This window comes from Pundamilia nyererei, unplaced genomic scaffold, assembly GCF_000239375.1.
Source record: "Pundamilia nyererei isolate P.nyererei 1_Seehausen unplaced genomic scaffold, PunNye1.0 scaffold00015, whole genome shotgun sequence".
Lineage (NCBI taxonomy): Eukaryota > Metazoa > Chordata > Actinopteri > Cichliformes > Cichlidae > Pundamilia > Pundamilia nyererei.
Window position 1 is genome coordinate 3,788,126 of NW_005187416.1, and position 14,519 is coordinate 3,802,644.

The 14,519-nt window shown below is 38.9% G+C and overlaps 1 protein-coding gene across 1 annotated transcript; it reads left to right on the plus strand.

Moving 5' to 3' along the window:
• The first annotated feature begins 1,077 nt into the window (after positions 1-1,077).
• LOC102205027 (dual specificity protein kinase CLK4-like) lies at positions 1,078-9,819 on the plus strand. Its single transcript, XM_013908855.1, has 13 exons — positions 1,078-1,191; positions 4,807-4,900; positions 5,027-5,121; positions 5,707-5,830; positions 6,307-6,373; positions 6,519-6,632; positions 6,822-6,988; positions 7,340-7,434; positions 7,556-7,685; positions 7,764-7,846; positions 7,939-8,018; positions 9,040-9,115; positions 9,202-9,819. The coding sequence occupies exons 2-13, from the start codon at positions 4,864-4,866 to the stop codon at positions 9,337-9,339; spliced, it is 1,206 nt and encodes a 401-aa protein (XP_013764309.1). The 5' UTR covers positions 1,078-1,191; positions 4,807-4,863; the 3' UTR covers positions 9,340-9,819.
• The last annotated feature ends 4,700 nt before the right edge of the window (positions 9,820-14,519 follow it).

A 14,519-nucleotide genomic window follows, 5' to 3' on the forward strand; every position in this document is an offset into this window, starting at 1 on the left:
TAGAAATGAACTCTGAGCAACACCATATGCAAGAACTGTGACGGGGTTTGGGTTTTTAAAAGGTTGAGAGGTTTAAATCAGACCAGAGATTCTAAGATTCAGAGATGACTGAATATCACACTCACACTTTAGTGCAGAGCTATGTAGGCTGTAAACTAAATTCAATCTGATACAGCAGAACAAACCTGTTAGCAACTAATTTAGCAGTGAGATTGACAATATAATAACATTAGTTCTAGACTTTCTGGGAACTCTAAGTAGGTCTTTGTATTAAACCAGTGGTATTATTCCACATTTTGATTTTGGATGCATGTCATCCCCTTTAGTCCTTCATCTATGATAATTTGTCAAATGAACCAAAAACAAACTCTTTACTCATAAAGCATCCCAAGAAGAATGAATAACCAGTTGTCATGTTTCTGGGTTTGTCAGCACATACCAACAAAAGTTAAGTGTTGAAGAGAAAACTTTAACCTCACGAAGTAGTAGTTATCAAACATAACTCTGGTTCTATGCTTACATTTCAACATGTTTTGTTGTTATTTGCTGTATTTAGACTTTATTATTATTATTTGTTATGTTATATTAGCTTTGCAACATTTAATTTAAAGATCGGAAAATAAAAGATACTGCTCTAAAACAGTATCAGTGAGTAATAGCTTACGTTTTGTGGATCCAAGCCTTAATGTGACACTGTGCTTACATGGAACCACAGTTATGTATGATTTGCTGGTGGATCGTGTGCCCCATGTCATTCATAGAGTACATCACCTAATGTCCTGCATCATCCTGTATCCACAGTTTCAGACACAGTACACTATGTTTTCTCCTGAAGGATGAAAGAGGAGCCTTTACGGGGTGAGGCCAAGGGTCGAGGCAGGAGCAGCCCCCGTGTCCTTTTTCATTACAGCTGGCAGAGGATTTTACTGCCTTGAAGTACACCGGAATGTCCATGGCTTGGTTTCCTGAAGGACATAATATTTTATTGCACCACGGACGCCATTTTTCCCATTCCTTCTTTGGCAGCTATGCCATGTGGCAACAAGTGGTTGTGTTGCTTTGGTGGGGCGTGGAATAGTGGCCCAAGGAAGCTAACGAAGAGGACGATAAGTTGCTTGAACAGACCTGCAAGAGCCCAAAAAGCAGATAGAAGAGAAGCAGAAGACTCCACAGCTTCAATTCCAAATACAGGTAAGCAGATAGATCACTATCACTAAACACTGCAAAATCTGTTGTAACCAGTTAACTGTTTTGCAAATTGTTACAAATGTTGCTTTTTAAAGTAGTTTATTATTGACTTCAAACAATAATGTATGGTTCTTATTATATGATATATATTATTATATTTTATTTCGATTTGATTTTTTTTTCTTAAATTGTTACTTTTATAGCTAAATGAGTTTGTACAGTCGAGGAATTTTTCTTATTGCTTCAGTGACAAACATCCAATGGGGGCGTGGGGTGAAAAAATAAAGCAAAATTTTTTTTAAATAACAACTTTTAAAATATAAAAATAATCTATAAAAGATTTTCTGTTTATAAACTGATGGAGATATGCAGTAGGCTGCAATGCAAGTAAAAAATATGAACCGTGCACCAAATGTTTAAAATGAAAATTATAAGAACTATGTCCACTACTGTGAAAAGGATAAATGCACAGAAAAAAAACCATCAATATAACTTACAGAGTTGGATGCAGTGGTTTTATTTTTAACTTGGAATAAGTGAAGCAGTACATTGGTGCTTAGCACCCAGGTAAGATGTGGTTCTTCACAGTTACACTGGAATTTGAACTTGTTTACATGTAGTTATTCCTGAACTCTGCTGAAGTAACTCGGCATGAGTTGCAGTTAATAATAATCCTTTTGTATCTTATACTGGGCATTGGAATGGTTTATCCTTTTACCCCCTTTAAGATAAGCCAGCTTCATTCTGATTGGATGCTCTTTGTAAACAACAGATTTGAAGGGGGGTGGGTTTCCTGTGCTTACAGAGCCAATAATGATAATAATAATAATGATAATAATAATCAGTCTGGAAGGAGCATTTAGAGCCAATGTAAGTCTGAGCTTTTTTCATTATTTGAAGCTTAGTTCACGTTTAATATAAACATCCAGCATTTTAGCAATACTCTATATGACGCACAATAATAAGCTAACCAGCCAACCAGAATTTTTATTTATTTTTTTCATAGCCATGGTGTTGTGACATTTCACTTTGCTGCTTTATTTAACCTGTGGTGTGAAAAGACAGAATCTCATTCTGTCCTGCAGTATTCTTAGTGTGTCGCATGCATGGACTGTACACAGCAGCAGTGTGTTAGCAGACACAGTGCTGATTGTTGGAGCTCTGTGGTCTGGACAGCTTTCAGAGCACAGTTAGAGCTGTTGTTAGATTTCATCTAAGTGTATTTTCAGCTGTATCAGATGACCTGTTAAACTACAACTGAACTGAACTAAATAATCCCCTCCAATTAAAGCAGTCACTGTCCTATTACGTAATATAGAAAAAGGGTACAAAGGAATAGAACTTAAAGGAACACAGTAAAAGTCAACTTTAGCAACTTTGGCTGTTTCAGCAGTTGTCCAGAGAGCATTTTATGGTAATTTTCAAATGACAAAGACTCTTGAGGTTATGAAATTGTTATTAGAAGTAAAGAAGAAAGCAGGCTGATGTCACAAAGCAGCCCTCTGCAGAGATCTTAAATCTTCAGACTGCTGACTGCCTCCTGATTTATATCCAGTCAACAGCTGTTTCTTTTAATCATTCCTGAAGGAAGTAGCTTCCCTTTTACAGTAACAAGGTACCATAACTCTGACCTGATTTTAATCCAAACAGCATTTCCTTTCCCCAGTTTGTATTTGCACAAGAACACTTCAAGATAATAACTCAAAAACAAAAAAGCTTTTAAAAAAATATTTTGCCATTGTGTTTTGTTAGGAAGTTATTGTGTTTCAAGAAGTGTTATTTGCACCTCATAACCCAACGGTGTTGTCAGTCTGAGGCCTCCATGGTTGACCTCCTAACATCAGTCAGGTGTTAACCATATTCGGTCAGGGTTAAGTTATTGTCCAAATTTTTTAACATCAAAATGTGCGCAATATAATTTGAAATCCTTTCCTAGCTTGTAAAAATGTGGCATATGGCTAAAACAAGACCCACACTGTCCACACATCCGATCAGGAACACCTTGTACTTTGTTCTAGATTTAAAATTTAGGCAGTGAATTTTGTTTGGAGCAGTAAGAGAAGATCTTCTAAGAAGAAGATTTTGTTTTTCACGTCCAAAAATAGAGTTAAATTAGTTTTGTTAGAGAAAATAAGCAATTGGGTAATAATAAAATCACTGCCTAGCCAAAAATAATCAATCCCTATACAGATGACTACAGGCACAAATGACTGGCATTGCCTTTATGTAAACCAGCATGTTTGAAATAGATCATGTCTTGGTGGCTGCACTTTTACTGGGCCCTATCCTTCAGCTGTATTGGTTTCTTATTCTGCCTATCAGTAATTAGGAGTGGCGTACTCTGTGCTCCTGGCAGTGGCTGGTGAGTGAGTGTTGGATATTCTTAAGTGAGTGACAACGGTCCTACATGTTGTCAGTGAGAGTGAGCCATCCTCACTGCTGATTTACAGTCGATCAGAGACAGCCGACCCAGACGGGCACAGAGAGACAGATCTATGTCTCAGGAGGGAGGAAGAGAACCCTGCAAAGGAACACCTAAAAGCCCCTCAAGAGCAAAACTCCTCAACGTCTCATATGCGAAACCAAAATGCAGTTATTTCATGACGCAGTTCAAAAACACACTGCAGTAGTTTTGACTATTAGAAGTTTCACTTATTCTGAGTGACTGAATAAGCTTGGGGCTTCTACTACCCTTAGTTGACTAAGAAACTGCATATTTTGACAAGCATGAAGGATTTGTCTTTCAGTTTATATGTTTAAACAGCTGGTCACAATCTCCCATGGACCATTATGCTATCATGCTACCTACACATCCCTAACTTCACCTTCTGCACAGAACATCATAATATAGGCTTTTCTAAAAGGTCAGTGATGAAGAACCGAAACCCTTGAGACTGTGTGCTATACCTCATGTTCTTAAAGTTAAGAATATGAGGTATAGCACGGAGAGCAACTATATTATTCCAAAAAACAGAGAAGAGTTTCTCCACTTCACTCTTAAGAGTGAAATTTCTCATTCAGGTGCAGCAACAGTAAATTATAATGCTCCTGACTATTTTTAGAAGCACTTTATGTTTACCAGCACAGAAAAGCATGTTGTCTGTGTTATATTCTACTCATGGAAAGCATTTTTAATGTTGTTCGCTACTTTGGTGATATAAATGTTAATGTTAATTAATAAATGTTGGTTTTTTAATAAAAGCTACATCACTCAAGTTTCCACTGCTGCCATTAGCCATTTTACATAAATAAAAACAGTTCATAAAATCATGAATATAGATATGCATAAATAACATATATATTACATGAGTGCAAGATTACATTCCCACTGCCTCGTGGGAATTTGTACTGGCCTCATGTAAGAGTAAAAGATCCTAAGCTTAAAATGCTGATAATGTGCCAGTAAAGAATTTATATATTTGTATCGATAATGTTTGTTTGGCACCTGTCATTCCTAAATTCTAGTACGATAACGCTGCCTCACACGTGTGTGTAAAGTTTAATGCTAAAGTGTGCGATTCACTCCTTAGTCTGTGAAGCTAAATGTGAAATGTCCTTTTTGCTTTTTAAAGCTTTCACAAAGCCTTTTTTGAAAATACGTTCTCCTTACATTTGCAGACACTACCAGAGTGTGGAGAAGAGGCCTGAGTCAGGTAGAGTGTTGATAACACTGCAATGGGCAGAAAGGATGACAACTCCAAGTACTGGAGAGGTAACGTTATTTCCTCTTAGGTTTTGGCCTTTAATAATATCTGTTACTGTGATCCTCATACAGGTTAATTATTGTCTGTGTTTCCTGGAACTGTTTTGAAGTCTTTCTCTCTCTGTCCTTTGGTAGATGGCGATGACTCCAAACCTGATTTACAAACGGATACAAAGACTGGAAGTTTCAACCAGTGCATCCACCGCACCACCTCAGAAACTCATAACTTGGTTGGATAATCTTCTTTCTGCTCAGTCCCCCTAAGTTTGCCTGAGGCTTTTTTTCCTTATTGTTAAGTACATTAACATTAGTTAATTAATTACATTATATACAGTGCATTACATTATATTATTTGTTGCTAATTCAGATGAAAAATAACAGGTGTGAATGAGTAACCCATCAAAACTAGAAGCATCATCTAATATGGCAACAGCAGGGTCTTGTGTAATATGATTACCCCAAATAATCCACTGTGATTCAGTCGATGAAATAGGATCTGTATATAAAATATATTTTTGTAGTTGAACTTTCGTCTTATTTTGAATGGGAACACATCCCAGAACATCGGCAATTAAATTGCTGTTTGGAAAACGTTAGCTTGCTAGACATTTCTTATATAATCTAATGGCTTCTCAACACTTCTACGATTTTATCTTAATATATAAAAAAGGACAGAACTGAGTCTTTTATGATTTCAAACTATCCCATTATTGGAATTAAATTCTATGAAAAAATGGACATTTTTCAAATTGACACTCTGTTTTTCTCTTTCGCTTCTTATCCATATATCTGACTGAAACACAACCAACGCTCAGGCTGATGACAACGCTGGCAGCGCCAATGATGATGAAGTGGAGGAGGGTCAGAGGGGAAAGAGCTGTGAGGATGATGAAGAGGGCCACCTGGCCTATCACATCGGCCTCGTGATGAAAGAAAGATGTACTCATCACATTTCCCCCCTTTCCCCTTATGCTTTTTTTCTTCTAAAAGGGCAACTGACACCAGAATAGCAACTCTAGAAATAGTTTCCTGTTACCGTGATCACCTGACTACTTTCACTGGTACAGAGGAACTGGCTTATTATTTAATTCAATTCCTCTTTTGTACAATAAATGTACTCTCAGGCACTTAGTCCAGGATGCTAAACCTTTCACTTTTTAATTTGCTGGAATGCATTACTGAAAATTAACCAAATGGTTTGTGATTAAACTTGAACTAAACCTTATGCCATAATTTGGAAGCATCACACAATCGTCTGGCTGTGGAAGAAGAATGAAAGGAAAGCGACTAGTTGACTTTTCAAATGTGTTTGTGACAAGTCAGAAGCTGCAGGAAGTGTGTTTTAGAGTGTTTTAAAAGTGCTCTGCTCTGGACTGCACTGGTGATCCAAATAAATATCTGTCTGTCCTTTCCAGATGAAGTTGTCTCTGCACTGGGAGAAGGAGCATTTGGAAAAGTAGTGAAGTGTATAGACAGAGAGAAGTAAGCATGCATGCTGAAAAATCCTTGGAATTAATAGGTATTTCTAGTGCTTCGAGATTATATGTTTTTTTTGTTTTCAACATTCAGAGGTCCATATCAGCTTTAAACCTCATATACACCTCTGCATGTTGTGTCTGTTCAACAGAGATGAGCACGTAGCTGTGAAGATAGTGAAGAACATTGAGTGTTTCTGTGAAGTAGCGAGATCTGAGATCGCTGTGCTGGAGGAAATCAACCGCCTGGATGATGATAACAGATTGTAAGTGTAGCTTACATGAAATCCAGGGGGTTACATTTTTCCTTGACAGCATTCAGTTAAATCTTTTTTCTTCTTGTTTAACTGACAGGCTGCAGGAAAGAATAGCTGTGTTATTGCTGTTTGCATTCATTTCTCATTCTAATCTCCAGCGATTGCATTATTAAAGTGATTTATCGTGTCTTCTGACAGCGCCTGCGTGAGGATGCTGGACTGGTTCGAGCATGAAGGCCACGTCTGCATCGTGTTCGAGCTGCTCGGCCTCAGTATCTTTGAGTTTCTCCGACAGAATGAGTTCCTGCCGTTCAGCGTGGAGCAGATTAGACACATGGCCTTCCAGATCTTCAAAGCTGTGTGCTGTGAGTCGGGTGTTTACTTCTGTGAGACTGGGCGTTGTAGGTGACTGTTTACGTTGGCGATCTTGGGACTGAAACATCTCTTAGTTTCTAAAGACTTTTTTATTGTTTGTGGGTTTTTACATCATTTTAGGAGAGAAATCAAAACTAATGTAGTGTAACAAAGCGTAACCCTGTTAGCTTGTCTGCCACTATTTTGATCAACAGTAGCTGACAAACAGGCAAAATTACTGATTCATTTAAAAAAAAGTTTTTTTTTGCCTTCTACAGGGACAGTCGAACACTGTGTTGCTCAGTTTAAAAAATGGTTGATTTCATGCACAATTGTATTGTGTATTTTTGTGTGTTTTGCAGTTGTGCACCGTAACAAACTGACCCACACAGACCTGAAGCCAGAGAACATCCTGTTTGTGCGCTCTGACTATCACCTGGGGTATAATGAGGACTTGGTAAGAGTGCAATATCACGTCATGGTTTTATTTTAAGGTTTGCTATGTGATGAAGGATGTTTACTAGAGAGTGTGTGTGTGTGTGTTCCTGTTTGTGTGTATGCGTCCATTTTTATGTCAGGAGTGTAAGGAGAAGAGGCTGAGGAGTCTTGATGTGAAGGTTGTGGACTTTGGCAATGCCACATTTGACCACGAACCCCATGAATCCCTGGTTTCAACACGTTACTACCGAGCTCCAGAAGTCATACTTGGTACACAAACAACTGACACATGCACACACACTCCTACATGAACACTCAGAGAATTAAGCTCAGTTGTCTACATTTCAGGTCTGGGCTGGAACCAGTCATGTGACGTTTGGAGTCTGGGCTGTGTCATGATGGAGTTTTACCTAGGACGTGCACTCTTCCTGGTACACACACACACACACACACACACACACACACACACACACACACACACACACACACACACACAGTAGTATAACTGCTGGTTTTGTTTCAGACCCATGACAGTAAAGAACATCTGGCCATGATGGAGAAAGTCCTCGGACCGGTCCCTCCACATCTGCTCAAACAGACCAGGTAGCTACACAAATAGCTCTCTCTCTCACACACACACACACACACACACACACACACACACACACACACACACACACACACACACACACACACACACACACACACGTGTGTGTGAATCAGATGTTCTTGTATTTTGATGTCAAAGACAAATGAAATCAAGAAGCTGGAGGACTGTGGTTGTTGAAAAGTCATACTTACAACTTACAAGAGAAAACACAGAACTAATAACAGGAGAGCGAATAGAGAAGAGCAACAAATGATAACTAAGGACATTTGAGAACATGGCATGAAACCATGACTAGACAAAAGGGCTCATAGAGCAGTCTAATTATGCATTGCCCCTACAAAGATCCTTCCCAAAGGGTTTTCTGCACCATTCTCAGGGTCTCATAGGTCGTTCGTACCCATGGAGGCTGCATAAAAGCATCCCTAATTGAGTCCCAGTTAAGTGCAGGAGTGCCTTAACTGGCACTCCTGCAATCAGCCTGCACTGCATACTGAAAGAGCACTTCATTACATACATCTGAACACTGAGGTGAATACTCTGAATGTAACTTTTCATATAGCACAAAGTTCAGCTGAATTTCCCCATAGTCTGCAAATGAATGCATATTTGCACCCACAGATGCAGATGATGAGAGAGACATTTCCACTTCAAATCCAAAAGAAATCATATTAAACATGGCAGAAATGCTGAATTACATTTGTGCAAACAGACACTGTGCATGTGCCAATAAACAACTCTTATATGCAGCATTTTTCTAAAGAACTGTCCAAGGAACTGTGCACAAAGAACAAAAAATATATAAAATAACACTTTGATTAAAAAGATTGTGCATCTGCAGGAAAATGAAATATAGCAGCAAGGGTCTCCAAATGGTGATATAGAGCTTATCCATGATCTCTTTTGTGAATATGCTCTCCTCAGCGCCAGGTGTAATTTGAAGTAGTGTGTTGTGTGTGTTGACAGAGTGTTTTTGTCTGCAACTGAATATAAACACTGTGCGTGTAATCTGTGTAGGAAGAAGCATTATGTGCACAGCGACTGTCTGAACTGGGACGATGAATACATCAGGAAACACTGTCGACCTCTCAAGGTACCCGGCACTCACATCAACCAGTCAGCTTCAGCTGTGAGCTGGGACTGGTAGCTGTAGGAAATCTGATTATTTCTGTCTCTCAGGTGTACATGCAGACGCAGAACGAGGAGGAGAGGCAGTTGTTCGATCTGCTCAGCTGCATGTTGGAATATGATGTGTCCAGACGGATCACCCTGGAGGAGGCACTGTGGCACCCGTTCTTCAGCCCACTGAGGACGTAGAAGCAGCAGCAGTGCAGCTAGCTAATGCATGCATACACACACACGCACATACACACACATGCACACATGTTTTCATATCTTAGTGAGGACCAGTGTCACGTCAGTGGGAGGATCCGGGGGTTTCTCTGTGAATTTCACGTTCCCGTGGCAGCGTGCTAGGTGCTTGCTCAGATTTGAAGTTCAAGTTTTTGCTGTGGAAACTAGCTTTCTTCCCACACAGACTGTACAGCAGACGCTAATGTTTTTGTCACTTTTTACGGAATAAAACTTAAAGTAATGTAAGTACGTCCATGCTTTAAATGCTGCATGGTCAAACTCTCTCCTGCACTCCATATTATCCATTGTTGATCTACACACGTCTGTTGCTGCCACGGATGTCGCTCGTACATCATTGTCATGTGACACTCTAACAAACAACATCACGACAGTTTAGTAATGCAGTAATGCAGCGTGCTCACGGGAAAGTAACAGTAATCTCATTACTTTTTTGCAATAGTAATCCCTTACTTTACCCGTTACTTTAAAAAAGTAATCGGATTACTTTGGACAGTAATCCACAGATGGACAGTAACACGTTACTGTCCATCTGTGGTGAGGACCTCTCATTGGCATAATGCTTTCCCTAGCCTTACCATCAAAAATGAATACCATACTATAACCCGTAGCCTAAACCGAACCATGACCTAATAGTAACCCTGACACTTTAACCACATTTTGAGCCTCAAAAATACCTTCAAACTCGTGTGAATAGGCATTTTGTCCCCATAAGTGACTGTTCGTCCTCACAAGTATAGTGGCATGCCAATTTTCTGTCCTCACAAAGATCTTTTAACATGTACACACACACACACACACACACACAAACATACAAAGACGCACTAAACATCTACCTCAGGCTCTAACTAAAGAGTGCAGATTATTTGATTGCTTGGTTTTTAATTCTGAATTGAATTTTCAGCTGTATTTATAGATTCAAAGAGCATTCCTGTTTGAAATAATCCCACCATGATGTATAATCCACACAGTACTTAATTCCATGTTTTCGATTTTTTTTTTTTTGTCAGCTGTTTGTAATAAAGATTTCAGATTTGATGTGTCCGAAATTTATTCTGTCCCTGAGTGCTGATCCCATTCAGGGTTGCAGGAATGGGTGGAGAATATCTGTGTAAACCCTGGAGAGGTCCCCAGTATAGAATTGCTGTTTTATATGATTAATTAGTATTCTTTTTGTAAAAGTACTTTCTGCTCATGTGAAATCATGTTAATGTCTAAAGAAAAAAACAACACAAAATGTTGTTTTTCCAGAGTTTTTCAGATGCAAACTTGCATACTACAGTGTGTATACACACTGAAAGGATTGCATTTTTGCAACAAGTTCATCCTCAAAAGATAAAAAATAAAGTAATAATATTAATATAAATAATATAATAATAATATAGAAAGAGTATTTTTACTCAGTTGTATATAGAATTTGTATTATATTTTTATCCTATTGTATATTCTATTCTATTTTATTCTACTGTATATAGTATTTTATTTTATTCCATTCTATTCTGTACAGTTGTGTACAGTATGTTATTTGTATTGTATTCTAATTTTTGCTATATAACTTTTGCACTGTCCACTTTCTGCTGTGTCAAAACAAATTTCCCACATGTGGGACTAATAAAGGTTATCTTATCTTATCTTATAAGTTGGTCATAATGTCTAAACAAAAAAGGAAGAATGTGGAGATTCCTATTTCATCAAGAAGTTCATGTTTGGGTGTGTAAGTACGTAACACGATAAATTCACATTTGAAAAACACACCCGGTATGTAAAGAACAAAAACTTTAAAAAGTGGGAATTTTATGTGTTTTGAACAGAAGGAGGGTGAACTAAAGTTTGTGGTAGTCAAGATTTGGGCCTTAGAGCTACTAAAAAAGGACAGAGTCTCTCAGAGTCAGCCACCAATGACCATTTTTAACATTCACTGTAACTATAATGAGTGATCTCTATGGCAAAAGTAATCTGAGTGACCATGCTGGCACAGAGCAGCATGATGTAATGACAAATATTTGTTCAGATTTTTAGCTGAGCTTATTGTGCTTAATGTAGATGCTGCAGCCTATCAGTCTAAAGTAAATGTCAGCTATCTAAGCTCATGCTGAAATCTCTGACATTTGCTGGTGTAACTGCCTTGTTGATACAGACTGCTGACATGTAAAGTGGACGGTAATTTCAAGATTTAAGTAGACGAGGAAGTCTCCATGACTGAACAGTTATCCAGGTATGAAATGTTACATGTGCAATAGCTGCTACTTCGAAAAACAGCCGGCTCATCGGCTATCTGAGAGTCATCAGCTGAAATTACATGGATGTAATAAAACAGGATGAAAACAAAATGTGTCCGAGAGCCAAGGCGCACAATTTATTGATAACGTTATCGGTTCCGCCTGTTTCCAGACATGCAGCTGCATGTTGTTTATGATCCGTATGACTTCAGTTTACTTTTCACCAAAGAGACACTGCATATCTAAAGCCATAGGCTGTAATTTTAAATGCAAGATGAGGTTGTCAATTTTGCTTTTTTCCTGTGATAAATCTGGAAATTTCCATCTTTATCCAGTTGAAGATTTTTTGTCAGTAAAATTATCAAAATGATGGTTAAAAGGATTTTATAGCAACTAAGAGTATTTAGGTCCTAAAAAGATGAGAATTCTTCAGACTCTTGTGAATGTTGCCAGTTTAATAATCACTTAAGAGCTAACTGCACTACTTGTGTAAGGAATAACAGTGGCAGCACTTCAGCTCATTAACTGACTGTGTGGTCACTGTAACTGAAGACTGCTACATGTTCTGGTTGTAAATGGACCTGTTCTTATATAGCGCTTTTGTGCTGTACATTCAACTTGTACATTCACCCAAGAACTTTTTTCTACGCTGTTCCTAAGTGCTTCCTATCTAACATTCACACATATTCATACTACGATGGATGCATCGGAGAGTAACGTGTGGTTAGTATCTTGCCCGAGACATACAGACTGGGATCGATCACCTGATCCTCACTACACAACACTGTTGTGTTATCCCAAGTTCTGTAGTGAAGTTTTGATGTAAAAAGCTAATGTCCTTTTGGTACAGCTGCTTTGTGTGAAAGGTAAAGTGTAAACACTGTATCACTGGTCGACCTCTTCACCTTGGTTGTATCACAGGGCCAACTAACAGAGACATACAACCATTCATAATCACATTTACATCAAGGGCCAGTTGATGGAAGGAAGCCTGAGTACACCACAAGAACCCACACCGATATAGGGAGAACAGGACCTTCTTGCTGTGAGGTGGTAGTGCTAGCTACTGCACACATGTCCCTCCTGCCAGGACCTACCTGTGGGACAACTGTTTGGGTAATACTAAGGTCTGCTCTGTAGTTTTCTGTGCTGCAGTTTCATCCATCCACCTTCTTTTGCCCATCCAATTCAAGAAGCTTATTAAGGCACAGGAAAGCATGCAAACTTGAAACAGAAGGGCCCCAGCTACATGGTGGATTTGAACCCAGGACCTAACCAGACCACTGTGATGTGCTCCAGAGTTTGTGAGTGAAATTCCAGTATTTTATCAGCATTTTGACAAATTATCAGTTAGTCTGATAACTTAGCACTCCACCCCGTCATCTAAATATGAACACTTCTGGCTAAAGAAACTGACATGGATGTTGTGTTAGGATGCCTGGGTCGTCGACCCAGGGTTTTTGAGTTTATGATATTATTTATACTGTCTAGTTTTTGGTTTCTTTGAGTTCCGTCTTATGGCTTATGTCTCCCCTATCACCTGCATCCCCTTGTCTAGTTCGCGTCTATGTGTATCCTAAGTTCCTATATCCCCGTGTTCAGTCAGTGTTTGTGTCTGCCCTGTTCCCACGTCTCTGTTCCCTTTGTAGTGCCTGCATATGAGTCTGTGTCTTTGTTCAGTCTGTGTTATGTGTTTCCTGTTTTACTTTGAAAGTCCATGTCTGATGTTAATGTGTCTGGTTTTGCTTCCTCTTGTCTCGTTAGGCCTGATTTGCCCCAGCTGTGTTTCCCTCCTGTTACCCATTCCCTGATTGCTCCCTCTGTGTATTTAAGCCCTGTGTTTCTCTGTGTCTCCGGTGTTAGTTTATTTTTTGATCGTTTCCCGTTATGTTATATTTGAGTTTAACATTAAAACGGTTTTTGAGTTTACATCTGTCTCTGGAGTCTGCACCTTGGGTCCTTTTCCTGTCTGCACACAGCCGCACCTAACATGTTGGCAGAAATTATCAAAGTAAAAACATGGCTCCACAAACCACGGTGTGACATCAAAGTCATTTATAGAGAGCCAGGAGATTCCAGAGACTTGTATACTGACTTTCTAACAGGCTTCTCATCCCACGTCCTTGTGGGATTTCTCCAGGCTGTACACAGACAATGTCCTCTGAGTCTCTGCGGAATATCAGGCTTGCAGTAAGTGGGCATAAAGGGCGTAAATATTCGGTAATTCTAGTCATTCTAATCTTGGGACTGGTCTGAACCCCTCCAGACTTATCAGGAGTGCACGTCAAAGTCTGTGAACTGAAGCACTGAACTTCCTGCCCCCTGCTATCACTGACCTCTGACCCCTCGTTTCACATGGAGCAACGGAATAAATGTTGTTGTGCTCACATTTCTCCCTCCTACAGTCATTCAGCACAGGGAGTACCAAAGAGAAGTACTGGCCTCACTCCTAAATATTTCAGGAATTACCCTGGTTTTTCATAATTTATCATAACTAATAAATATATGGCTAAAACAGATGACATAAACCTGATTTCCCCTTTACTGTCAGATGATATTTGTGATTTTTTTCCCTGCCAAAATATTATACAGATTAAGCAGATCAAATATGCATCAGAACTATAGCATAATTCAAATAATTAAATTAGACAAACAAAGAAAGCAAAAGTTTTGACTTGAACTTTATTAGCTCCGTGGCCTGTTCGTAGTCAGGCTTGAAGGAATTGGGTGAAATCACATTGAAGCCTGAGGTGCAAATATGGTACTTAAAAAAAGCATCATATTTAGTGATAATAATAATAATAATAATGTACTTCAGGGGTTACAAACCCTATTAATCAATGCGTTATCCCTCAGAGAATCATTCACATGTGTTTTTGTAGTATATCTCGAGTTTCCCAGTTTATT